General features: G+C 47.9%; 1 protein-coding gene across 1 annotated transcript in view; it reads right to left on the bottom strand.

Annotated features, from left to right (window-relative positions):
* Window positions 1-26,470, bottom strand: part of NCBP1 (nuclear cap binding protein subunit 1) — an 832,716-nt gene that overhangs the window by 752,839 nt on the left and 53,407 nt on the right. Inside the window, exon 2 of the mRNA XM_078676323.1 lies at window positions 4,282-4,373. Coding sequence (XP_078532449.1) covers window positions 4,282-4,373 — 92 coding nt within the window. The remainder of the gene's footprint in view (window positions 1-4,281; window positions 4,374-26,470) is intronic.

The raw sequence follows: 26,470 nt of genomic DNA, 5'->3' as shown, positions 1-26,470 counted from the left end.
TACTGAGGTCGGAGGGCAGTAGCCAATGGCTACTGTCCCCTAGGGTGACTACACCCTTTGGGTGCCCCCTCCCTTTGGGGAGAAGCACCCATCCCTGTTCTAATTGGTCCCAATTCAAGATTGAATTTCCAAGAGAGGGGTTCACCTCAGCTCCTGGCGACACTAGCGGTGTTAGTTAAAAAGAATTTACTCTTGGGATTCTCAACTTCATGTACTCATTTGCATCACACATTCAAATATCAAACTACTGGAGCAACTCCAAAGGTCAGAATTATAAAAATATAACAGTTTATTCTTTACAAAGCATGTGATATTTAAAAATGATCAATTGATCATAGTCCATACAGTATAGAAATAATTCACAAAAAAACACCATTTTAAAACAATAAAAATTAAAATCAATAATTCACAAAAAAACAAATGGCGGCGAATTTCACACAAGGATAGAAATCTAAGAATGAGAAGGTACGCAGCTGTATGTTTAAGTAAGGTTATTACATTCACATTAAGGTTTATGCGCATATAATGAGGAAGAGAAGGGTATACCCTTAGGTGACATTATATATTTTTTCTTTTGGTTGTTAGGTCTTCTCACATAGATAGATCAGACAATGGATTGGTGTTTAGAGTATATATATATATATATATATATATATATATATATATATATATATATATATATATATATTTATTAAAAACGATTTTTATTAATACTCCTAAAATACTGTCAATGGGGAAATAATATGGGAATCTCTGTTCCATTAGTGATCATTAGTGGGAGTAGGAGAGACCATGGGTGTGTTGTTTACCCAGGTAGGGTATTATCCATAATTGCTGATTTTTAATGTTTATTTTGGACATATAATTAATCGCTTAACCATTTCGGAGGTATGCAATGGATAACCTAAAATAGCCGTGCCTAATAAAGCTTTACAAAGTTGAAGTTTTTTTTTTTTAACTCAGCAAAAAAAAAAAAAGGAAAGAAAAGCATTCTTTCCCCTTTAAAATTGGACCTGGGGACACGAAACGTAATGACGTCATGAGACGTTTATAACGGTGAAATAATCGGAGAAACTGTACGGTTTTCGTGTTTATCTTGGATGTGAAGAGCAATATAGGTAAGCGCCCACTAGCGATACTGTCTTTTACTTTTAAATCTTCGGTATAGATGCCATTCCTAGTTATGCGCTCTGTTAGCTTTAGACTTTTTTAAACATAATGTCATCTCTTTGCAGCCCGAATAAGCAACTTTGAAAGCGTATAATCTAGGTTGCGCTAACAGTGATATTGGGCATCGCGCACTTTAACCATGATGTATGAGCCCCGATGACATCTAGCCTGGAGTTCAGTATGCGTTTCGTTTGCACTTAAACGGTATTGATAAAGTAGCCAGGTTTAGTTGAAGTGGGAGTTCGGAGTATATTATACTGCGAGGAATACAGGATCGTCAAAAATCGGATATACGGCATAACGCTCTGTTTAAATGTGCGGGCAGCGGATAAATTAGTAGGAGATTAGGTTTAACAATAATATGCTGTATAGTTCATTCTATAACAAGAAAAAGGCTGTTAAATTTAAGATTATAGACGCCTTAATAGTGGTTATATAAACATAGATTGGTCTCTATCGAATAGATGCTAATTAGGTGCTTTTTTATATTCATCCTTATATTTAGCCCTACATTTGGAATAAACATTGGCCAGACCCGGGCTTTTTTGCAGATGTCGTACTGCCAATATCATTCAGACTGTGATTCACTGTTTAGCTATTTGTGAGGTAAGCTGAAGGTGGCGTTAATTGTAGAAAATGGAGCCTGGATGGAATCTACATGTTGTGTATATAAACATATATTCAGAAATGTATACATGTATGTATATATATATATCCTTTGGGTAATGTCATCGACAGGAGCCACCTGAATAAATAAGAATAAAATAAAGTCTGTGAGGAAATAGTTTTTAAATAAAAAAAGACAGCCATCTGAAATTAACACTACAAAAGGACAAGGTGAGAATTAATTGTATTGGCTAGAGTATACGGAACAATGTGTTTACTAAATAATGTATAAACCATTGATATATACGAGAATCCATTTTCCTCATTATCATCATTTTATAGGATGTGTATGAAAGACAGATATCCAGGAATACTGCCAGAATAAAACACTACACGGATAAGACATCAGGATCAGTTTTCAATACACTGTACCAAGGTAAAGATATGTATAAAGACCATACATAAAAAAATATAGTCTTGTATAAAAGACCCCAGGAAAGTGTGTTCTAATTGATAAAGACACCTCTACATCAAATAGGGTCTAATAAGATGAATCTATTCAAATATAAATAAATATGGCTGTATGTGGGTTGTTGGAGTATAAGAGGTTTTTTATTAAAAAGTATGGAACATCTCCAAATGTAATGGATTGGGAATCGTTAGGTCTTAGAGGGAAAATGTATTACTAGATGTGTTTTAGGGAATATGGTTTGCTTATAAATAAAAGAATTAAAAGGACTGTATTTAGATGATGTGTTCTATTATGTGTTAGCGTATGTTTCAACTTTTTAATTGTATTACATCTTTGTTAGATATATTTATGAAAGACTTGTTGGAAGGATCTTTCTATAAATTGTCCTGAAGATGGTGGAAATAAACTTTTAGTTCCGCCGAAACGCGTCTATGCAAACACACCCGTTAAATCTGTAACAGGACGTTTGGCATAGTGACTGATTCTTTGTCTCATGCAGTGTTCCTAGTCATTGACAGATTAATGCAGTAAGGGTACATTGTTGTTGCCTGTTGTAGGTTTCCTTCCGTTTAGCAAATTACAAAATTGTGTGAAATTCGCCGTCATTTATGTTTTTTGGGTGAATTATTGATTTTTATTGTTTTAAAATTGTGCCTTTTTTCACTATTTCTGTACTGTATGGACTATGATCAATTGATCATTTTTAAATATCACATGCTTTGTAAAGAATAAACGTGGTTATATTTTTATAATTCTGACCTTTGGAGTTGCTCCAGTAGTTTGATATTTGAATGTGTGATGCGAATGAGTATATGAAGTTGAGAATCCCAAGGGTAAATTCTTTTTAACGAATACTGTTCCTGGTGCTCTATCCCTTTGGATTTAACGAGCCCCTCTCCTTGTTTTTTCAAGACACTAGCGGTGTGCCAGGTTGAGGTAGACACTCCTACTGAGCTTACTAATTTTCCCTCCAGTCCTGCCACCAAAAGTGGGCCTGGACAGGGAGGATGGGCATCTCTACTAGTAGGAGTCGCCCAAATCAACACACGACAAGGTGAGAGCCTTTGAAGCTCCCTGCTAAGTGTTGCTGTTCCTGCCAGGGGAAGATGTGAAGCACCTCCACCCAGAGCAGGCTTTGTTCCTGACCTCCAAAAGCACAAAAGCTCCCACCCCATGAGGTCAGAGTCCTGTCTGGTGGTGGCTGGCTGGCTGGCAGGGATCAGTCAGCCAATACACTAGAAGTTAGTTGTTTTTAAGGGGGCACCTCCAAGCTGCCTTCTGAATGCATTTTATAATAAGTCCAACACGGTCATCAGTGTGGGTTTATTATACTGAGACATTTGGTTAAAAAAACTCCAGTTTTCAGTAAAACCGTCACGGAGTTGTCTGTAAATAGTACAGACACTGTAGGGGAACATTGCTCATGCAGCTATGCCCTCATCTGTGGTATGGTGCACCCTGCCTTAGGGCTGTAAGGCCTGCTAGAGGGGTGACTCACCCTTGCCACAGGCAGTGTTGGTGGGCATCGCACACAGTGAGGTGTGCCATGTCAAGTTTGGTTTGCACCAAAACATGCAGCCCGCAATGGCAATGTGTGGGTGTAAAAGAGTGAGGGATCTCCGAGGGTGGGATAATTCATGCTGCAGCCTTTAAGTGGCCTTCTCTGGTCACAGGGCCCTTGGTACCAGTGGTTCATTTTACAAGGGACTTGCATGTGGCCCAGGGGTGTGCCAATTGTGGAGACCAGGACCAGTTTTGTGAAAGAACACTGGTGCAGAGGGCTGATTAGCAGGGTCCCCGCACACACTCAGTTAAGCTGGGAAAAAAGTTAGGGGGTAACCATGCAAAAGGGGGGGCACTTTCGTACAAGTGGATATTTAGATAAGCAACACATTCCTTAAATACTTTGTCAACACCCTTTTGGTTCTCCGCTCACCATCTATAATTTCTCCTCACATGGTTTACATTTCCAATAGGTCTACATTTTGCTGGATAATGAGGGATGAATAAAAAAAATTCAAAAAGAACGTTACCTTCTCTCCTACTCTGCATATCAACGATTCAAGTCTATCTTCAATTTCAACTGGTTCAGATGTTCTTCTCCTTTTGTGTGGCTGTCCACCACCTTAGAAAAGGAACAAACACATGGTTTAATTAGGTTAAGCAAGCTGTTTGAAAAGTATTTAGACTATGGCACTGTAGATTTAAGCAAGTATTGGCAAAGCCAATAGGTCTCGCCTTTGGCACCGGTTTGCCTTGCCAATGGTTTTTAGTGATGTTGTACACTATGGGTAATCGCAAACATTTTCCGAGTGGCAAAACAGTAGTCTGGTGTGGCAAAGGACCTCATTGATACTAGCTGGGTGGGTGTCATTAGAGAGATGGATGGGACATGGGTGTAGCTGGTGCAAAGCAGCTACAAGGTATAGATTGAAAGAAGGAGATACTTTGAGAGTTTTATTCTATACTACCCATGAAATGATTCTCCTAGTTTCTAGAATAGACAGTTTTGACAACACTTTGTTATGCTGAATCTCAGTCGATATATAGCTATCGTACCCTTACGTAAGCCTGGGTTGCTTGCTATTTCTACCTTTAGCGAGGAAAGTGTGTGAAGAAAGCTACTTGATTATTGAACGGCAATTAAATAGAACCTTAGGCCTCACAATTTCTTTATTCTTTTATTCCCAGTTCTTTGCAGATAAGAGAAGGGTTAGGAACCAGCTCAGTTAAGCTAGCATGAGCAACAAACATTCTGACAAAGACTGCCTGCTTTGTCAAGACATGCGCAATAAGCGTTACTGATAAAAGCTGCATATTGAGTGGTTCATCTAATTGTGGATATATTTGTGCGCACACCAACATTACTGTTTTTGATTAACACTCTTTATATTTATTTTTGTGAAAAGTCCTCTGAATGTGTCCCTGCTCTGTTTTCAGTGGGTCCTACTGAAATCAGGTATAATGTTTTGTTGAGATTTGAATTAGAGATAATACAGTAATTCCCATGTATGCTTTACTGATGGAAGTATATTTTTGTGTAGGTTAGTTAACACTCAGTACTGATGCAAAAGCTGATAACTGTGTGGCAGATATTTGAGAAAATACTATTAAAGTTAATGTTCGCTGCTTCTTCAAAATGTGCAGAGAAGCAGGATTATTAAAAAGTGTACCAACAGTGCATATGTGCAAATGACATTTCGCAATTAGTATGCACCAGTGGTGCCAGAACAATTTTCATGGCGGGGGCGGCTACAATTAATGATACAATACTCAAGTAAAATGGATTGTAATAAATAAAATAGCCCCACAAGGAACAGAGTAACAAATGTATTCAACAAGAGGGAACTAAGCGTGTAGTATGAAGTTGGTGGGATATTTTTGACCACACTGGTGCAAATAGATTATAAAACATGGAGTTGTAGTGCACTATCATTTCCAGATAACATATTCCAATGAAATGCCTACTAAATTTGCAGACATGGTTTTATTGATAAATCTACGCATCGCACAAAGTCTGTGAATGTTTCATTTGCCCATCACTAACTGTACGAATTTGTTTGGTTTCTATTAAAAACTGTTTATCACCCTTCAGAAAAGCAAAATATGTGCTTTCTTCACTGCGAATATATACTGAAATCTTTGTACAGTACACTTGAAGGTATTTAAATGTGTGCTAGAAAAATAAATGCATCCTCCAGTCTTTCCTTTTACACGCCCTGTACCCATCAAGATTATCGCATTGTCTACATTACAAAATTCGCTCATTTGAGTCAGAGAAAAAAAATTAAACAACCCCGATTTTAAAAGAAACATCAATTTTTTAGATGGCTGGACGTTTGACTTCTGTCTTTGAGTGCACACCAAATCTGCCAAAAATAATACCAAAATTGAAAGGGCTTTTTCTTTCTCATTTGCCTTTTGAACTCCATCCTGGTCACATGCATGACTGACTAACTCTTAGTGTATATTCAGATACGCAGAAAGCTCATTCTCAGAGGAAAAGAAAACTGAACAAAATGTGGACAGAGACTTGAAGTGGACTGCTATGAAAATGGTTTAAATATTGAATCATCCTGGCTGTCAAAAGTGTAGCAATGCACATACGATGTAGGAAATCTTTTCAAAGAAATACGGTACATTTATTAGACCCACTGAGCTGCGCCAGCTGCTCCGTGAACTGGCATACATTAAGACGCCTGAAAACACAAGCAATCTAAAGGTGTGCCTCATGATTTAAAAAAAGAAAACAAAAAAAATAGAAATTAAGTACTCATGAAAGAATAAAAGGAACCAGTCAGAGAAGCGGTAAAGTAGCTATGCTTTAAAGGAGAGACGAAGACATGCTGGTTGGCCTAAACAAAGACAGTGAAAAGAATGCAAGCAAATATGAGTTACAAACCAAAAAGTCAATGGCAAGCAACGAGCCTGAGGGAAAGTACGCTAACTTATTTAAAATAATCACTTTGAATGTGGCAGGAATCTGCAAAAAGCTAGATAACGTACATTGGTAAAATCTTGGGCAGGCAAATGATAATCATCTGCTTCCAGAAAACGTGGTCCACGGAACACGTTTTCTTTAACGGATACTGCTCTTTTCAACCCATGGCTTCGCCATCAATTGCTGGGAGACCAAAAGAGGGCCTCCTAACTTTAATACCCAATACATCATCATTAAAAAAATAAGGAAATTCGATGACAGGAGCCCTTTGTTTCACCTCCCTGTTTTTGAGTTTTCGAAAATGGGCATTTGGATTTTGATAAATTTTTTATAACAACTTTGGCCCAGAAATGCGCATGGTCGTAAATGAGGTTACCACCTCAATTGAGGCGATGTCTAAATGCAATAAGCGGGATGAGGTATTTACCCTAATTTGGATGGGAGACTAACATCCATCCATGTAAACTTAATCAAAACAAATTGGTTGACTTGATGGGTAATCCTGCAGCCCACTTTGCCCATAGCACCTATGGTAATTGCCTTAATAGGACCCTATTTCGTAGAAATGTGGCCATTATGAACATTGGGGTTCATTAGAACATTAGTGGTATCCCCTGTGAAAACTTTCACCCGGGAGGCCTACAAGTCCATGATTGATGTAATACTAGATTCTTCTATGATCGAGGGTAGTTTTAGTAGTAAAGACGCTTATTTTATTAGCTTTAGCGATCATGCTATTTTAACTGGTATAATAACTTTGAACTGTAGTGAGAAGGCCACGTATTTGGTAGTTGATCGCCCTGTATTGGACAGAAAAAATGGTTATCAATTGAAACTGGATCAAATTGATAGGTTTAAATGTATCCCCGAAATAATAAAAACAACTCCAACTAGTATTCAAAAAGGTATCTTAGACTTATCCATAGCACCCTCAACTCTGGTCCTCATTTAAGAATCTCTTGATGCATATAAAGGCGGCTCTTACACGTAATCGTAATGGAAAGAGCCCTACCCAAAAGGGATGATTCGACTCCATCTGTAGCAAAGCTAAGAAAGCCCTTACCACTGCTCTCAAAATCAGCCACGCAATCAAACCCAAATCGCCCTACTGCGTACCCAGGTTGAATCTGCTAGAAGAAAAAGGGAGAGAAGACTAAGGGAGGAAATTTGGGAAAGGCTCGCATAAGCAACTATGTCAGGAGATAGCAGAGTTTTGGGGCATAATCTATTCACCATATTTCAAGACCCACAGGGACCTTTCGCTGGATACAAATGTTGGCGAGGAGTGGATAGAGCACTTTGCTAATATCTTCTCCCCCGCTGAGCCCCCAGTCCTTTCCCCATCTGCCCCTCTGAACAAAAGGAAGGTATTCTTATCATTCTCACTCATTGAGGTTAGGAGGGCCCTTTCGTCATGCAGTACAGGAAGAGCACCTGGTCTGGATAGGATCCCAATAGACTCCTTCCAAGACAACCACGACCTCTGGGTTCCTTTACTGACCAACGTTTGTAAAAACATAGCAATCGTAGGCCCCCCTTCATGGAAGACAAGCATATTAGTTCTATGTATAAAAAGAGGGACAGGAGTAGCCCTAAAAAGTATAGGTTTATCTCCCTTCTGGATACCACTGCAAAACTCATGGGCTGTCTGCTTTTAGCTAGACTAGAGACTTGGGCAGATAAGAACATAATAATGCAGCCCCAGTATGGGTTCCAACAGGGTAGAGGAACTGTAGATCAGTGCCCCACCCTTTCACTGATCATTGACAAATATACCAGGGCTAAGGGTGTGAAAATCTATCTCGCTTTTATAGATCTTTCAGCAGCGTTTTACTGTTTCCCACCCAAAGCCCTGGTACATAATGGAAGAGATGGGGATCAACCCCCAATAATGGACTTTATCCGGCAATTGTACTTGGAGGAATCAGCATCGAGCAGATACAGAAAAAAACTGGGAATGTATCCACCCTTTTAAGGAGGGTAAAACAGGGCTGCGTCCTCGCGCCGTTCTTATTTTCCATCTATACGAACGGCGTGGGGAACGCCTTTCTGGGGTAACCCCTGATTCTCCACGTGTATGAATCTATCTAGCTCTCAATTCCAGCATATGCAGACTACGCAGTCCTTATCGCTAGAACTGGGGTATGGCTGCATCGTCCAATCACCGCTTATGCCACCTTCATGGACTTTTGACATGAAGGTAAACCAGTCAAAATAATTTGTAATTATTGCCTCCACACAGAATTAGGGAAAATTTGAGGTGGTTGAGTTCTTTCCTTAGCTTGGGGTACTCTTCGTTGCGGCAGTGCCCTCTGCGATGCCTTCAGGACACTGGTTCGGCAGGGTCGTCGTAGACATCGTCGGGTAGCGTTCTTCGGGTTGCAGCACAAAGCACACAGTCCCCCAGTGCTGCGGGCCAAATAACCTAAGTCTTTGCTGTACCGGAGACTTCGTGAACAGGGGGCATGCTCTACCTCAAGCCCTTGGAGAGTCTCACCAATTCGGGTGCAGAAAGTCCAGTCTAGGCCTTTCACTGCCCAACACTGCAGGTCAGCCCAGCAAAGCACGCAGCAAAGCGGTTGTTCCTTTCAACAGTTTCTCCAGCTCTTCTTCTGTGCAGTCTTCTTGATCCAGATGAGTTCTAAAGTTCAGGGGTCTGGGACCCAGTATTTGTACACAAAAATCCTTTGATTTGCCAGGCAGAGGGTGTCGGTGTCCGGCCAGAACCAGTTGGACCTTCTCTGGCCTGAATTCCTGGCAGGAGGTGGAGGCGGCTATTTCAGAGGCAGACCAGGCCCTTTCAGGTGCAAGGAAATCTCCTCCCTCTTCCCCCATCGTAACCCTGGTCGATTTAGCCCTTTCCTGACCTACCTAGACTATCGGGAGCCACCCTGCTCCCTAGCCATCTGATGTCCAAAAACCAGACAGGTAATCCACATTCCAGCATAGGCACACGGGATGACTGAGCAAAATAATACCCATCTTCTAAAAGTAGCCTTTATGAACTCAGAAAAAAAGGGCAACCACGCAAAAGGTTGCGTCTTTAGACGCTGAGTTCAGGCATACCAAACTTCCTTCACTTATACCTTTCTCGGGCTAAGTTCGTGGGTGGCACAATCCGTGCTGCAGGCCCACGAGTAGGGGTGGACTCAAGCCCCAGCTCCTGCAGTGCCCGTTACTGGGAACTGACAAGTAAGTCACACATTCAATCATAACACAATTTACCACAGGAGCACCAGCACTTTACCACTGATCAGCAGTGTGAAAAGAGCGCAGAAACGTTATACCAGCAAAAACAGTCAAAACCGGGAGGGCAGAAAGCAAAAAACTCAGGGGCAACACGCCAAAAGATGCCAAGTCTAACACACACTAACAGTTTTTGCCCTCACCCTCGTCCCATTTTCCTGGTGGTTCTTGTGGAGGGCTACCATCTCTACTAAGAGGGTTAAGATTCCTACGTTGGGCCATTTGCTGTGGGGATAACCCTTGCGTGGGCTGCTTGTTTGTAGCTTCCCCACCCTACGACGACATCTGCGTCTCCTGAAAAAGTAATAAGGGGTCTTACCTCTTCCAGTAAAAGGAGACGCTGATTTATTTCGATCTCCTTACTAAGGACATCCGCTGCTCTGACCAAAAAGGAATCGAGTGTGTTAATAATCTCGCCTCCTGCTTGGATTGCCTTTAACTTCCTTTTGGCCATCATCCTGTGGAGATGATCGGTCACAATACAGTTCAAGCGTTAGGGGGGTGGCCAAACCCAGCCTCCTCCGGGTGTGGACGGGCCCAATGCCGCAGGCAGGCAATGCACTTAAAAGCGTTCTCCTCTCGCAGGGGGTGACAGGGAGCGTAGTCCCCCCTGCGCGGTCCATCAACTGCTGTGGCTTCTCCCCTCCTGGGGAAACAAACAAGTGTGACGTGGCGTTGGCGGGTACTGGGCCGCGGACAAGCGAGGCGCTTAAAAATCGCTCTCCTCTCGCAGGTGGTGACAGGAAGCATAGTCCTGGTGACAGGAAGCATAGTCCTTCAATTGATGTGGTTTCTCCCCTACCGGGGAAACAAACACGCATTGTGTGGCGTTGGCGGCTATAAATTTAGATTTTTAGTTTGAAACAATCCTGGGTGTCTCCAGTGGGTTGAAGAAATATTTGAGTCTTAATCGTCACAGATTTAAACAAGAGAACAATATGTCATTTTATTTGGGAAGTACATTTAGGCACAGAGGACGTCCGCCTTTCTAAGACTAAGTTTGACCTGTGTTAAATTGTACTGTGAGTTGTTAAGGACAAGAAAATAGAAATGCCAACAAGTAATGGTGTTTAAATACCGTCAACAAAGCAAACGGTTCCCCCTCAAAAAAATACAAAACATTGGATCATCAAAGAAGATGATAATGTGCTCATGAACCTCTTGCTGCAACCATTCTCTCTTTGTTGGCTTAAAAAAGGAGCAGAAACATGAAGGACATTTTTACAACTAAACAATCTATGATTTTCACCAAGAGAAAAAAATTGAAAGGAACTGTTTATTGTCTCGATTGCAGTAATTACAATATAATAAAAGGCCCAATTGTACACCAGGTAAAAAGAAAATGCAACTCATCCTCAAGTCAACATGAGATACTTTGTACTGTGTTTACCTCCTCAAATGCTCCTCCAGGAAGACAAAGGAGGATCAAAGAAGTAATCACAGAAAACAAATGTACAATCAGAGCCAAAGAAAATTCTGGTATGGCTAACCAATTTATAGAAAAAGGATCGCTCATGAAAACTAAGATTTCAAGTATTGGAAATTGTTCTCCAGTGAAATACAGAAGCGAGAGAGTCTCAATGAGAAAGATCAGGCATAAATAACCACAACACTATGCTTCCAACAGATGTCAACCATGAACTGGATTTGGCATGCTTCCTTTACGAGTTTCTCACAAGGGCTTAAATAATCAGGACATCCACTAAACACAAAAAACAACATTACGAAACTTATCTTAACAAGCATTTGCAATGCAATAGGTCTCACAGCATTAAAGTTTGAGTTATTGGCATTGTATATGACAATGTGTTGCATGATTTGTTTGCAAAGTCTGTATTGGCGCATGAAGATGATTTGCAAGTGCCTAATTTGTTGTTTATAAATAAATATTGTGTATTTGTTTTCTTAAAGTTTCATGTTTAAGATCACATTTTTCAAATGCCAATAGTTATAACTTTCGCAAATGTGACACCTATAGCATTTGTAATGCAACATGTTTTGTTTTTACGTGACTTAGATGTATTGATATTACAAATAACAATGGCTTTTAATTTTTGAAAATCATTAATACTTAAATAAAAGTGATTGTAATTTATAATGGCAATAGCTTAAACTTTTGTAAATAACTTTTGTGAAGATTATGTTCAGTGTATTTTATTGTGATGAAAATCCAAGAACAGAAGTGAAATGTTAACATCTTTTTGTGACATTTGTAATAAAGCTTGAAACATTGAGAGAACATATTTGAACCAGTTGTTGAATGCCTGCACAGATTGATGCTGTGATGGCGCGGAGTGATGTGGTGGTGCAGAGTGACGCTGTGGTGGTGCAGAGTGACGCTGTGGTGGTGCAGAGTGACGCTGTGGTGGTGCAGAGTGACGCTGTGGTGGTGCAGAGTGACGCTGTGGTGGTGCAGAGTGACGCTGTGGTGGTGCAGAGTGACGCTGTGGTGGTGCAGAGTGACGCTGTGGTGGTGCAGAGTGACGCTGTGGTGGTGCAGAGTGACGCTGTGGTGGTGCAGAGTGACGCTGTGGTGGTGCAGAGTGACGCTGTGGTGGTGCAGAGTGACGCTGTGGTGGTGCAGAGTGACGCTGTGGTGGTGCAGAGTGACGCTGTGGTGGTGCAGAGTGACGCTGTGGTGGTGCAGAGTGACGCTGTGGTGCTGCAGAGTGACGCTGTGGTGCTGCAGAGTGACGCTGTGGTGGTGCAGAGTGACGCTGTGGTGCTGCAGAGTGACGCTGTGGTGGTGCAGAGTGACGCTGTGGTGCTGCAGAGTGACGCTGTGGTGCTGCAGAGTGACGCTGTGGTGCTGCAGAGTGACGCTGTGGTGCTGCAGAGTGACGCTGTGGTGCTGCAGAGTGACGCTGTGGTGCTGCAGAGTGACGCTGTGGTGCTGCCGAGTGACGCTGTGGTGCTGCCGAGTGACGCTGTGGTGCTGCCGAGTGACGCTGTGGTGGTGCCGAGTGACGCTGTGGTGGTGCCGAGTGACGCTGTGGTGGTGCCGAGTGACGCTGTGGTGGTGCCGAGTGACGCTGTGGTGGTGCCGAGTGACGCTGTGGTGGTGCCGAGTGACGCTGTGGTGGTGCCGAGTGACGCTGTGGTGGTGCCGAGTGACGCTGTGGTGGTGCCGAGTGACGCTGTGGTGGTGCCGAGTGACGCTGTGGTGGTGCCGAGTGACGCTGTGGTGGTGCCGAGTGACGCTGTGGTGGTGCCGAGTGACGCTGTGGTGGTGCCGAGTGACGCTGTGGTGGTGCCGAGTGACGCTGTGGTGGTGCCGAGTGACGCTGTGGTGGTGCCGAGTGACGCTGTGGTGGTGCCGAGTGACGCTGTGGTGGTGCCGAGTGACGCTGTGGTGGTGCCGAGTGACGCTGTGGTGGTGCCGAGTGACGCTGTGGTGGTGCCGAGTGACGCTGTGGTGGTGCCGAGTGACGCTGTGGTGGTGCCGAGTGACGCTGTGGTGGTGCCGAGTGACGCTGTGGTGGTGCCGAGTGACGCTGTGGTGGTGCCGAGTGACGCTGTGGTGGTGCCGAGTGACGCTGTGGTGGTGCCGAGTGACGCTGTGGTGGTGCCGAGTGACGCTGTGGTGGTGCCGAGTGACGCTGTGGTGGTGCCGAGTGACGCTGTGGTGGTGCCGAGTGACGCTGTGGTGGTGCCGAGTGACGCTGTGGTGGTGCCGAGTGACGCTGTGGTGGTGCCGAGTGACGCTGTGGTGGTGCCGAGTGACGCTGTGGTGGTGCCGAGTGACGCTGTGGTGGTGCCGAGTGACGCTGTGGTGGTGCCGAGTGACGCTGTGGTGGTGCCGAGTGACGCTGTGGTGGTGCCGAGTGACGCTGTGGTGGTGCCGAGTGACGCTGTGGTGGTGCCGAGTGACGCTGTGGTGGTGCCGAGTGACGCTGTGGTGGTGCCGAGTGACGCTGTGGTGGTGCCGAGTGACGCTGTGGTGGTGCCGAGTGACGCTGTGGTGGTGCCGAGTGACGCTGTGGTGGTGCCGAGTGACGCTGTGGTGGTGCCGAGTGACGCAGTGGTGGTGCCGAGTGACGCAGTGGTGGTGCCGAGTGACGCAGTGGTGGTGCCGAGTGACGCAGTGGTGGTGCCGAGTGACGCAGTGGTGGTGCCGAGTGACGCAGTGGTGGTGCCGAGTGACGCAGTGGTGGTGCCGAGTGACGCAGTGGTGGTGCCGAGTGACGCAGTGGTGGTGCCGAGTGACGCAGTGGTGGTGCCGAGTGACGCAGTGGTGGTGCCGAGTGACGCAGTGGTGGTGCCGAGTGACGCAGTGGTGGTGCCGAGTGACGCAGTGGTGGTGCCGAGTGACGCAGTGGTGGTGCCGAGTGACGCAGTGGTGGTGCCGAGTGACGCAGTGGTGGTGCCGAGTGACGCAGTGGTGGTGCCGAGTGACGCAGTGGTGGTGCCGAGTGACGCAGTGGTGGTGCCGAGTGACGCAGTGGTGGTGCCGAGTGACGCAGTGGTGGTGCCGAGTGACGCAGTGGTGGTGCCGAGTGACGCAGTGGTGGTGCCGAGTGACGCAGTGGTGGTGCCGAGTGACGCAGTGGTGGTGCCGAGTGACGCAGTGGTGGTGCCGAGTGACGCAGTGGTGGTGCCGAGTGACGCAGTGGTGGTGCCGAGTGACGCAGTGGTGGTGCCGAGTGACGCTGTGGTGGTGCCGAGTGACGCTGTGGTGGTGCCGAGTGACGCAGTGGTGGTGCCGAGTGACGCAGTGGTGGTGCCGAGTGACGCAGTGGTGGTGCCGAGTGACGCAGTGGTGGTGCCGAGTGACGCAGTGGTGGTGCCGAGTGACGCAGTGGTGGTGCCGAGTGACGCAGTGGTGGTGCCGAGTGACGCAGTGGTGGGGCCGAGTGACGCAGTGGTGGGGCCGAGTGACGCAGTGGTGGGGCCGAGTGACGCAGTGGTGGGGCCGAGTGACGCAGTGGTGGGGCCGAGTGACGCAGTGGTGGGGCCGAGTGACGCAGTGGTGGGGCCGAGTGACGCAGTGGTGGGGCCGAGTGACGCAGTGGTGGGGCCGAGTGACGCAGTGGTGGGGCCGAGTGACGCAGTGGTGGGGCCGAGTGACGCAGTGGTGGGGCCGAGTGACGCAGTGGTGGGGCCGAGTGACGCAGTGGTGGGGCCGAGTGACGCAGTGGTGGGGCCGAGTGACGCAGTGGTGGGGCCGAGTGACGCAGTGGTGGGGCCGAGTGACGCAGTGGTGGGGCCGAGTGACGCAGTGGTGGGGCCGAGTGACGCAGTGGTGGGGCCGAGTGACGCAGTGGTGGGGCCGAGTGACGCAGTGGTGGGGCCGAGTGACGCAGTGGTGGGGCCGAGTGACGCAGTGGTGGGGCCGAGTGACGCAGTGGTGGGGCCGAGTGACGCTGTGGTGGGGCCGAGTGACGCTGTGGTGGGGCCGAGTGACGCTGTGGTGGTGCCGAGTGACGCTGTGGTGGTGCCGAGTGACGCTGTGGTGGTGCCGAGTGACGCTGTGGTGGTGCCGAGTGACGCTGTGGTGGTGCCGAGTGACGCTGTGGTGGTGCCGAGTGACGCTGTGGTGGTGCCGAGTGACGCTGTGGTGGTGCCGAGTGACGCTGTGGTGGTGCCGAGTGACGCTGTGGTGGTGCCGAGTGACGCTGTGGTGGTGCCGAGTGACGCTGTGGTGGTGCCGAGTGACGCTGTGGTGGTGCCGAGTGACGCTGTGGTGGTGCCGAGTGACGCTGTGGTGGTGCCGAGTGACGCTGTGGTGGTGCCGAGTGACGCTGTGGTGGTGCCGAGTGACGCTGTGGTGGTGCCGAGTGACGCTGTGGTGGTGCCGAGTGACGCTGTGGTGGTGCCGAGTGACGCTGTGGTGGTGCCGAGTGACGCTGTGGTGGTGCCGAGTGACGCTGTGGTGGTGCCGAGTGACGCTGTGGTGGTGCCGAGTGACGCTGTGGTGGTGCCGAGTGACGCTGTGGTGGTGCCGAGTGACGCTGTGGTGGTGCCGAGTGACGCTGTGGTGGTGCCGAGTGACGCTGTGGTGGTGCCGAGTGACGCTGTGGTGGTGCCGAGTGACGCTGTGGTGGTGCCGAGTGACGCTGTGGTGGTGCCGAGTGACGCTGTGGTGGTGCCGAGTGACGCTGTGGTGGTGCCGAGTGACGCTGTGGTGGTGCCGAGTGACGCTGTGGTGGTGCCGAGTGACGCTGTGGTGGTGCCGAGTGACGCTGTGGTGGTGCCGAGTGACGCTGTGGTGGTGCCGAGTGACGCTGTGGTGGTGCCGAGTGACGCTGTGGTGGTGCCGAGTGACGCTGTGGTGGTGCCGAGTGACGCTGTGGTGGTGCCGAGTGACGCTGTGGTGGTGCCGAGTGACGCTGTGGTGGTGCCGAGTGACGCTGTGGTGGTGCCGAGTGACGCAGTGGTGGTGCCGAGTGACGCAGTGGTGGTGCCGAGTGACGCAGTGGTGGTGCCGAGTGACGCAGTGGTGGTGCCGAGTGACGCAGTGGTGGTGCCGAGTGACGCTGTGGTGGTGCCGAGTGACGCTGTGGTGGTGCCGAGTGACGCTGTGGTGGTGCCGAGTGACGCTGTGGTGGTGCCGAGTGACGCTGTGGTGGTGCCGAGTGACGCTGTGGTGGTGCCGAGTGACGCTGTGGTGGTGCCGAGTGACGCTGTGGTGGTGCCGAGTGACGCTGTGGTGGTGCTATATATCTCTTATAATTCTGGAAAAATGCACTTCATACCGATTTCAAACGAGCAAGATTGCAATGATTTCAATTGTGCAATAAAAATTATCTAACTAGCTATCTAAATCCACTACTACAGACTCCCTGTCCCTTTACATCACTCGTGCAAGTTCCTGCGTTCTCCCTCTGTGAAGGGTTTTCCACCGTCCTCTTCCTCGTCATTCTGCTTTGTTTGTTTACCCTCTTTAGCACTGGGCAAATGTCTGAAGTAGAAAAAAAAGTGCCGGTGGAACCCCCGGCTCAAATTAAGCAATGAAGAGAGAATTTGCAATATTTGCCTTTGCAATGATGAAAGCTCTTTTAAGACCTTCACCTGTCAGGGGAAAACAGACTAAAGTAAAAGACTCCTCTCGGAGGCTGGGGACTGCTAAAGGTTAGCTACCTCCTATCAGGGGATAGGAGTCTCCGTAATGCTTGCACTTGTGAGGGGCGAGGGCACCTTCTGCCACAAGATTAGTCATTGTAAGGGCGCAGGTGACCAGTACTGGTTACAGAGCAGACACGCATAGAGGATCAGTGTATCAATGTTACTAAGAAAAAGAGAAACTAGCTGAACCACAGCGTGCAGTGTCTTATTCCAGCGAACAGGTATTCACAATGAAGGAGAAAGGCACTTGGGAACGAAGCAGCCAACTGGACTATCCCAACCACCAAAGAAGCCTCACACACACAAGATTATCGTTCTCACAGATCGGAGCACAGAGGCAAACATCGCTTCGTCTTCTGAGAATAGAGGCATTCACAAGGGCGATGCATTTTCAAAACTGCAGACAGAGAAACGGAAAACTGGACTTCGTTGTGGCACAGGGAACGGGTAAGTCCACGATCACCCAGAAGAAACACTAATATGAAATCTGCCCATCGTGTTTGCAAAAAGCAGACACAAACATAAGGAACAGAACAAAGATAAACTATGGGAAGTGTGAACCACAGCAGTCCAGTCAAAGTTAGCAGAGGAGTTGGCCTAACGGCTAGGGCGCTCGACCTCGGATCGATTCTCGGTAATGACGCTAAAACCTCCTGTGATTCTGGGCAAATCACGTAATCTCCCCGTGCCTAACAAAATGAATGTGTGTCCTCGTGTAACGTAACTAGTGCCATGTAAAGCGCTCCGATACCCGATTCGGGTCAAGTTTGCGCTATATAAAAAAAACTGCAAAAAAAAGTGTAACAGGCAGCTCCCCTCTCAAGGAGCACCGAACACACACACACATATCCACCGCCTATAGGTAGCAGAGAAACTCAGATGCCTTTAACGCTTCATTGTCGCCGAGAAGAGACTTCCTGGGGAACAATGTCAGTTTATTCACTCGGTGTTTACACGCACGTTCAACTACTAGAGGCACATTATCAGAGACGGGGAACACGTGTCTCGCTCTAACTCAGCGAAAACAAGAGCATCTCGTGGTTCACAGCGCTGACGCACAAGAATGAGTGTCCGTTAAAAAAAACACAGGGGTGACGAATTTACACAATTCATATGCAACCGCGACTCACTGTGAGAAAAAGCGCCGTCGCGACAACACTCTAAAGTGACCGCGTGCGGGTGCATCACAAAATTACTTCGCACATTAAACAGTTTTGCTTTGTTTAAACACAGTAAAAATAAGGAAAAATAAAAGCGGGCGCGCATTATAGACAAACTGCTGCACGCGTACAAAATAAACAAGCATTACCCCTTCCTCCAGCACTTCCGCCGCCTTCGTTGCTGCTCGTCGTGGAGTACAAACGAAACAGAAACCTACAAGGCGCGCGTCGTAACCTGTAACGTGGAAGCTCACACGTGCGGCCCAATGCCAAGGCGCGCGTCGGAATCCGACTCGGCCATGCTGTCTCTATGCTGCGCGTGGCCAGCTCTTGTCTCCACTCGTTGTCGGCTGAGCAGGCAGCTATAGTCCTCGCTGCGAGAGCGCGCTTTCGCCAAAGCGAGACCTAAAATTGATGTACATATAATGTAGAAGTCTTTCCCATTCAATGGTTGTTCATGATCATCTGGACTACAGAACTTTTCAGCATTAATTCATATTTTTCAAATACAGGAAGTTTACGCTCAAACTGTTTCTCAATCACTGCATGTTAACGTATTATAAACATGAGAGGTCACTATGCAGATATAAATCCGTAAATCTGGCATTTGTAAAGCGTGGCCGTCGTGGAGATTAAGTGAGCTATTGCCGAGAGTCACATGGTGCTGAGCTGAGCTGCCGCCAGAGACCAGGATCGAACTGAGAGCCCTGTGCTTCGGAGTCAGCTGCCCTAGCCGCTGTGCCACACCTCTCCAACCTCTTCAGATATGGCACCCAATGGGATCCAAACACATGGAATAGCCTTCTACAGAATGAGGCATGTATGCGGTTCAAGTTTTTGGTTATATAACCCCATAAATTAAAAGTTACATAAAAGGAGGGGGCTTGGCCTAAAGTCATCTAAGATGGGCGCAGCCTAGAGGAGCTCCACGGAGAGCGCAGATTTCCCTGAAAATCCGTCGCATAATCCGTACAATTATCCTGCCTTGAGGACGACCAAGGAATGTGGTGGCAACGGGGAATCGAGCGCCCTGGTTTCAAGGCATGTGCAAACAGTGGAACGCCGGATAGACTGTGTGAAGAGGTGCGGCATGCCCGCACGACAGCAGCCGGTGATTCGCCTACGCCGTGGGCCCAGCGGGAGAGAGTAGCTGACGGCCCTGGTGAGAGCGCCGGGTCGACTGCTGAGAGTTGGGTCTGCGCTCGGCGCCAGAGGATTGCACCGGTCCCCCTGCCCCGCCCTCTCGCTCTGAACAATAGTTAGCGGAGAAACACCTGTGGTGCTGGCTCCCGAGGTACCCGGAGAGAGGGGTGGGCGAGAAACCTGCTGCTGCTGTGGCCGGCGGAGAATCTGTGTGTGTTTGCAGGTGAGCGGGACCCGATTTCGGGTGTAGACCATTGGCGGGGGGAGCGGCGAAAGAAGAGTCAGGGGGAGAAATGCCAGCCTGAAGGAGGAAGAGGCCCAGGGGGCCCAGTGCGGATCCAACCCCTGTACATAATCCTGGGCCCTATTGTCAAGCACTTCATCCCAGGGGGTACAGCTCCAGATCACTCTGGCCTCGTGGTGAGGGCCTTTGTGACATCATACTTCACCTGAGCCCCCCTGGGGCAGGCAGTTCTACCCAGGGCAGCGTTGGGCCGCAAAGGGGGGGGGGGGCAGGGGGGGGAGGGGGGCAGAGAAAAACGTACATAGACTGTACTGAGAGTCAACGGCCCCCTGGTGAGACCCGACCAACTCTGCTCCCAGCACCCATGGTTTAATTGTCTTTATGCACAAAATTCCCCCGGCTTTCACTACTTTTACCCACACCCCGACTGTCCATAGATCCTGAGTGGCAGACAGGGACCACTCGGCTTGGCGGGAGTGACACCCTGGAGACTACATACTTCTTGGTTGGATGAGCGCTGTCGGTCCACTGCCCCAACACCTCCTAGTTCACTGCAGGGGGGAAAACAGACAGGCCACGTGTGGTGAAAGCGATCCCACGGTAGGCAGCGGAGATTACCGTCCGGCGCAAGGGTCTCCGGATCACAATGGGGGAAGGGGCCCACGCACCACCACCCAAAGCAAACTGGACGAACATGCAAATGCCTGTGCCAAGGACTTCCCTTCTCTATCGGACCGCAGGACACTGCCCTGGAAGGAGAAGAGGCAAATAAAGTGACGCTAGACGACATCATGGCTGCTCTTACTAATGTGCAGACGACAGTAGGCACTATTTCCACGGATCGATCCTTTCAGTAAATGACCGCAAGGGTCACGGAGGTGGAACAAGTAACGAAAACCATGTCCAAAGACACAGCTACTTTGCTTAAAAAAGTTAGCCACTTGGAAGCTGAAAACAAAATCATGGCGGCGAAGCTGGATGATCAGGAGGGACGCTCCCGCCGTAACAACGTCCGAATCACAGGCATTCCCAAAAGTGAAGGGATGTGATACTACAAATGGCGAGAGTGGCCCCACCGATTTGCATTCTGAACTCAGTGACATCCTTTTTTCCGGACTACACTGCTGTGGTTACTAAACGTTGCAGAAGTTTTTGAGGTAAGAAAAGAACTCCGGAACAGGGAACTTCCTTACTCCATGCTGTTTCCTGCGAGGCTGCGGGTGGTGGCGGATGGCAAGACTTGGTTTTTCGACACGCCGGAAGAGGCCCACAGCTGGCTCGAGGGGTGGCGACGAGTAAATGGATCCAGACGATCCGAGAGGCGCCAGCAGCAGTGGCTGGAGGAAGGGGACCCCAAGGATAGTAGACAGGAGCAGGAGGATGACAACGTGCAAAGACCGGAGGCTGAAGAGTGGGAAAGGGAACTTGGCATGCATGGAACTTGCCGGCCTTCATAAGATGAAATTGTGGTTTTCCCATAGAGAAGTAAGGGGCACGCCGCCAGCTTTTCCCTAATTGCCGTGGCCGTCTTAACCTGATGAAGGAGCGCATTATGGCCTGAGGTGATGGGACTAGCAGTTTTTTGCCACAGCAAGACTCAGTTGATAATTGGTCTTCAAGGAGGGGGTGGACTGTGACATTCCACGGACTCCTCACCCCCAAAACTGGGTATTGAGTGCTCTGCAATGTTGGGGTGGCGGGTAGTTTTAAATCAGTCTAGCAGGGAGGCAGGGAAGGGAAATGTTATTTTGGTTATGTTTTTTCTTATTTGCGCACACCACACAGGCACTCATAAATAACACTGTTCCAGGTAAAGGTCGGCCATGGCAAGATCCATGTAAATCTGTTATACTAATTACATGCTCAAACAGTTATGGCAACGCATGATCCACAGACAGCTGCTCAACAGGAATCCCGCAATATGCAGGTAGCTCCCCTCATTAGTTACGTGGAATGTACACGGCTTAGGCGACAAAATTAAAAGAGGTCTGTTCCTGCAGGGTCTTAAAAAATGTTCCCAATGGTGGCGCTACTGCATGAGATGGTTAACAAGGTTTGGTATAGCACTCAGATGTTCAACAGTTTTTATTCGTGTTATCCAAGTTATGTTATTGTCGTCGGTGCATAGGTCGGTACCCTACTGAGCAATTAGGGTGTGTATACAAAACTTAACATGAGTGTTCTGTGACTACAGGACACACTCCTTCCTTGCACTCCTTTTGCTTTTCATACAAATTTACTCCAAACGTGTAGATGACAATTCGTAGAATTTATTCAAACATCATTCTGTAGCGAGTTTTCAATTCATCAAAATTATATTTCATTCATAATTGTTTGCATGATTATATCTCATCCCAATGCATTTCAAGCATAACGCTCTTCTTCAGGGGATTTGTTAGTCTTCATTGTTTTTCATTGCTATTCACGCGCCGATATGTCTTACTGCTCCTCTCTCCTCGCTACTCTGGCTACTGCATGAGACACATCTCACTGGCAGCGCCTACAAGGCACTGGATCGATGGGGATTTAAGATGGTGGCCCATTTGAAGTTCTCATCGGGTTCCAGGGGCGTGGGTATGTTAGTTCGCAAACAATCGCCGCTTATAATACTTAAAACGAAGACAGACACGAATGGCCGTTTCGCAGCTATTGTGGGTCAATGGGAAGGACATCCCATCAATATAGTATCCGTTTATATTCCCCCAGCCCTACATACGGTTGCACTCCCAGCCCTCAGTTACTTCCTCCTTGATCTCCCGGAAGGGGAACTGCTAAATCGGAGGAGACTTTAATGCCACGGTGGATGGGACCTTGGACCGCCACCCTGCAAGGTAACAGACTGGGGAGGAGTCATGTTTAGGGAGCTTTCTGGACGCATTGGGGCTCACTGACATATGGAGGCACTGACACCTCGGAGCGACAATTCACTTTTCATTCCGGGGTCCATAATAGTTTGTCCAAAATTGACTATTTCCTTGCATCCCGGATAGCCGGAGACAAGTGGAAAAGATAGAGATTAGACCCAGAAGTATTTCTGACCACTCTCTGTTGCCATTAACATTCACATATCCTCATAGGGTGCGAAAGCGACTATTTCCTATATTTCCTGGTTATTTGCGGGTTCCCAAGATTATGAAAGCTATGGTCACCACAACACAACACTACTTCCAGGAAAACGTTTTGTCGGTCAACTCCCCGACCACCCTTTGGGAGGCCTATAAGACCGTTCTGAGGGGGTAGGCCATCGCTCCATTACGGTTCAGAGGGGAGAAAAGCAGCAGGAGCTCAATACCATAGAATCAGAGATGCAAAGCGCCGAAACCCAGCACTCCCATAACCCAACTGCTGATACTGCCCACATCTTGCCCCTTAAACAACAACAACATAGGGAATACCTCAGGGAGATGACAAAGCAAAAACTCTCGGCTATGCAACATAAGATTTGAGTCCAGCGATAGAGCCGGGAAACTTTTGGCGTGGCTTGATAAAAAGGAGAGTGACAAGAAATGGATAGCAAAGCTCAGAACAGGGGATGACCTGATGGTGACTGACCCCAGTGCAATAGTAAGCATGTTGGCGCAACACTTTCATCAAGTTTACGTCTCGCTATCAAAGATGTCCGTGGGAGAAGCGTTGACCTATATAAAAAAGATATTACAATGCCCAAACTCACACTGGAGATGTCCCTTGAGCTGGAGGCTGACCTTACGGTCGACGAGCTTTAGATGGCGATCGGATCCTTACAATCCAGGAAGGCGGTAGGCCCTAATGGTATACCCATAGAACTTTATAAAAGGATGGCGGAGACAGTCGCCCCGCACCTGCTCAACACCGCCCCGCGCCTGCTCAACATGTACTGTGACAGTTTACAAACAGGTGAGCTCCCGCTGGATAAGCGACTGGCCACGGTGGTGACGAACCTAAAGCCAGAAATCCCCCGGCGGAGTGTGCCTCATATCGCCCCATACCCTTAATTAATGCAGAGGCCAAAATCTTGGAAAAACTCCAAGCGATCAGACTAACCCCGCACCTCACAACCCCGATACACCCGGACCAGTCTGGGTTGATGCCAAACAGAAATATGGCACTGAACCCGCGGCGTCTGCACGGAGTGATGGCCCGTATGCTATATCTTTAAGAGCCAGCCGTTCTGTCATTGGACGCCCGTATGGCGTTCGATGTGGTTGAATGGCCCTTCTTGTTCGCAGTACTGAAGCACTTGGGCTTTGGCCCAAAGTTTTGTGCATGGGTACGTCTCTCATATACAAAACCACTGGCGCATGTGACAACTAATGGTCATATCTACCATGACTTTCCATTGACTCGGGGCACGCGTCAAGGCTGCCCCCTATCGCCGCTTCTCTTTGCCATGGTTTTGGAGTCGTTAGCGGCATGGATCAGATGGGAATCAATGATCCGGGGTATTAGGTAGACGAAAGGGTGGGAAGACCGCATCTCATTTATACACGGACGATGTGCTATTATACCTGGCCTCCCCTAGACGATCCATTCTGGTACTCCTAAATATTCTCACCCTCTTTGGTCGGGCTTCCGGGTACACCATAAATTGGTCCAAGTCGATACTGTTTGTACTCTGTAGCCCACCACCTCACCTTCCACGGGACTGTCCACTGCAGATTTCGGCGGAGGCCTTTAAATACCTGGGCATTTATATCACAGCGGATTCTGGCAAGTTTGAGCATTTAAAAAGGGATGGGATTCATTGGAGCGTGCTGCCCTTAACGCTGCTGGGGAAGGCAGCACTTTTTAAAATGATGCGCTCCCTAGATTCCTGTATGCACTTGAGAATACTCCGTTCCCAGTGCCGCCTGCCTACTGCTGAAGACGGCTGTAATGCCAGAAACCGGTCCTCGGAAGCTTGTTTCCGGTCCAGGGAAGACATGGCTTGGCAGTTCGGGCTGGACTGTTCCCATGAGGCACAGGGTCAGACTGATTTGCATATAGCCGTGTCTGAACTGGGGTGGCAGAGTGGGCTCAAGAACGGTGATGGATTAAACCCTGATCTTTTGACTGGGTGTGAGTGTTTGATTGGTTCAAATGCTCCGTCCATCACCACCCCCTTTTGTACTACTTCAGAAAGATAGCGGCTCAGGTCTCCGGCTGTTGTGGGGAAATAAACCTATTGGTAATGGGGTGGTACGATGGCGGCATAGCACTCCCAGACATACGGCTATACTACTGGGTGGCCCAGTTGAAGGTAATCAACCAATGGATACACGCTCCGCAGACGGAGCCCAAGTTCAAGGTAGATAGGCACGGACTGGGGGTTGAGGGCATGATGTCTGCACTTTATAACAAAATACGAACCCCAGCTATTATCTGGCCCACAAGACAGGCGGTCGACATATGGCAGGAGGCACACATTAAATTAGGCTGGAGGGGAATAATAACCCAATTTACCCCACTGTGGGACACACATGGACTGGGCAATCTTAATAATTACAAGGGGTTAACTCAGTGGGACGTATTTGGCATCTCTACGGTGGGTGACATGTGGTATAAAGGGGAGGTGATTACATTGGAGTGTCTTCAAACACAGTATGACATGGCGCCCTCTGAAATCTTTAGGTACATGCAGATAAAGCATGCGCTGCAGGCCGTCCTACCATCCGGCACAGAGGTCCCGGAGGCCACCCCCTTAGAGGATAGGCTGCTGACGGACTGTATGCCTAAGAGGGCGACTTCCCTTACCTACCGAAAATTGGTAAACAATTTACCTGACCCACACGTGACACTCAGAGACAGGTGGTCTCGGGACATGGGCGAATCCGAGGATTCCGAGTGGCAGGAAGCGCTGGCATCCCCGCAGGAAGTGGGAATACCCTCGAGACTCAAGCTTGTACAGCTTAAAATTCTACACAGAATATACTATACTAGGCACACCCTTCATAAAATAGGGATGATATCGCACCCATACTGCCCAAGAGATGCTTACTAAATGTGTGGGAGCCGAATGATATCACTCGCCAGGCACTGGTGTGGGTCACACTAGGGATAATGGTAGCGAAGCACAATATTGCACAAAAATGGGGAGCGGATGAGCCACCAACACTCACAGCATGGTGTGGGGATTTGGATACTGCTATGGTAACCGAGAAGACCGTGTTTATTAACCGGGGATGTCCTCCAAAGTGGGGCAGGATCCGGGGGGGCATGGAATAAGTTCAGGGTCTATATCTGTGAACCTCCAGAGGTACGGGTAGAGAGGGATTCGAATGATGAAAGTGATGGGGAAACTGAATTTCATTACTGGAATAATGCCACATGGAATGAACTATACGATATCAATACGCAGATTGCCAAGAACCTACTAATGTCTGGATATAATGCTTGTATTTTCTGCCCGATTGTCTTGTGTCTTGATTATATTTACAATAAAAAAAAGAGGATGTATGACATTACAACGCATGCTTTTACCACGCATGCTTTTACATCGCAACTTTTACAACGCATGCCTTTACAACGCATAGTGTTGAGGGGTGCTGGATAGTGAATAGTTTAATTTAGTATTCCAACTCCAGTCCCCGTGGATAGTAGGGAAGGTGTTGGATAGTAAATTAAATCTATTCCCTATCCTAGAGCGCCCCCCCAGCGCAATGCGTTGTAATGGTTTGCGTTGTAAAAGTTGCGATGTAAAAGCACTGCGTGGTAAAAGTTGCGTTGTAAAGGATGTTTCCCACCTCGTGAGCACTGGAAAGACGGAGCCCTTTTCTTTTGTGAATAATATGGGTTTGAACGCAGTCAATAACTTAGGCCACAACATTTTTGAGCAGCCAATATGACTATTAATCAATCATCTTTTTCTCATACAATATGCACATGTTGCTTGTTATTTTTTAGGCTCAGTATTTAATTCTTCAGGAATGGTTTGGTTTGACATTAGAATAGGTTCTCAATTCTTG

The sequence above is a fragment of the Lissotriton helveticus genome, chromosome 2_1 (genome assembly GCF_964261635.1).
Source record: "Lissotriton helveticus chromosome 2_1, aLisHel1.1, whole genome shotgun sequence".
Classification (NCBI taxonomy): Eukaryota; Metazoa; Chordata; class Amphibia; order Caudata; family Salamandridae; genus Lissotriton; species Lissotriton helveticus.
Note: the sequence above shows the minus strand (reverse complement) of the source record. Positions and strands in the feature narration are given on the sequence as shown.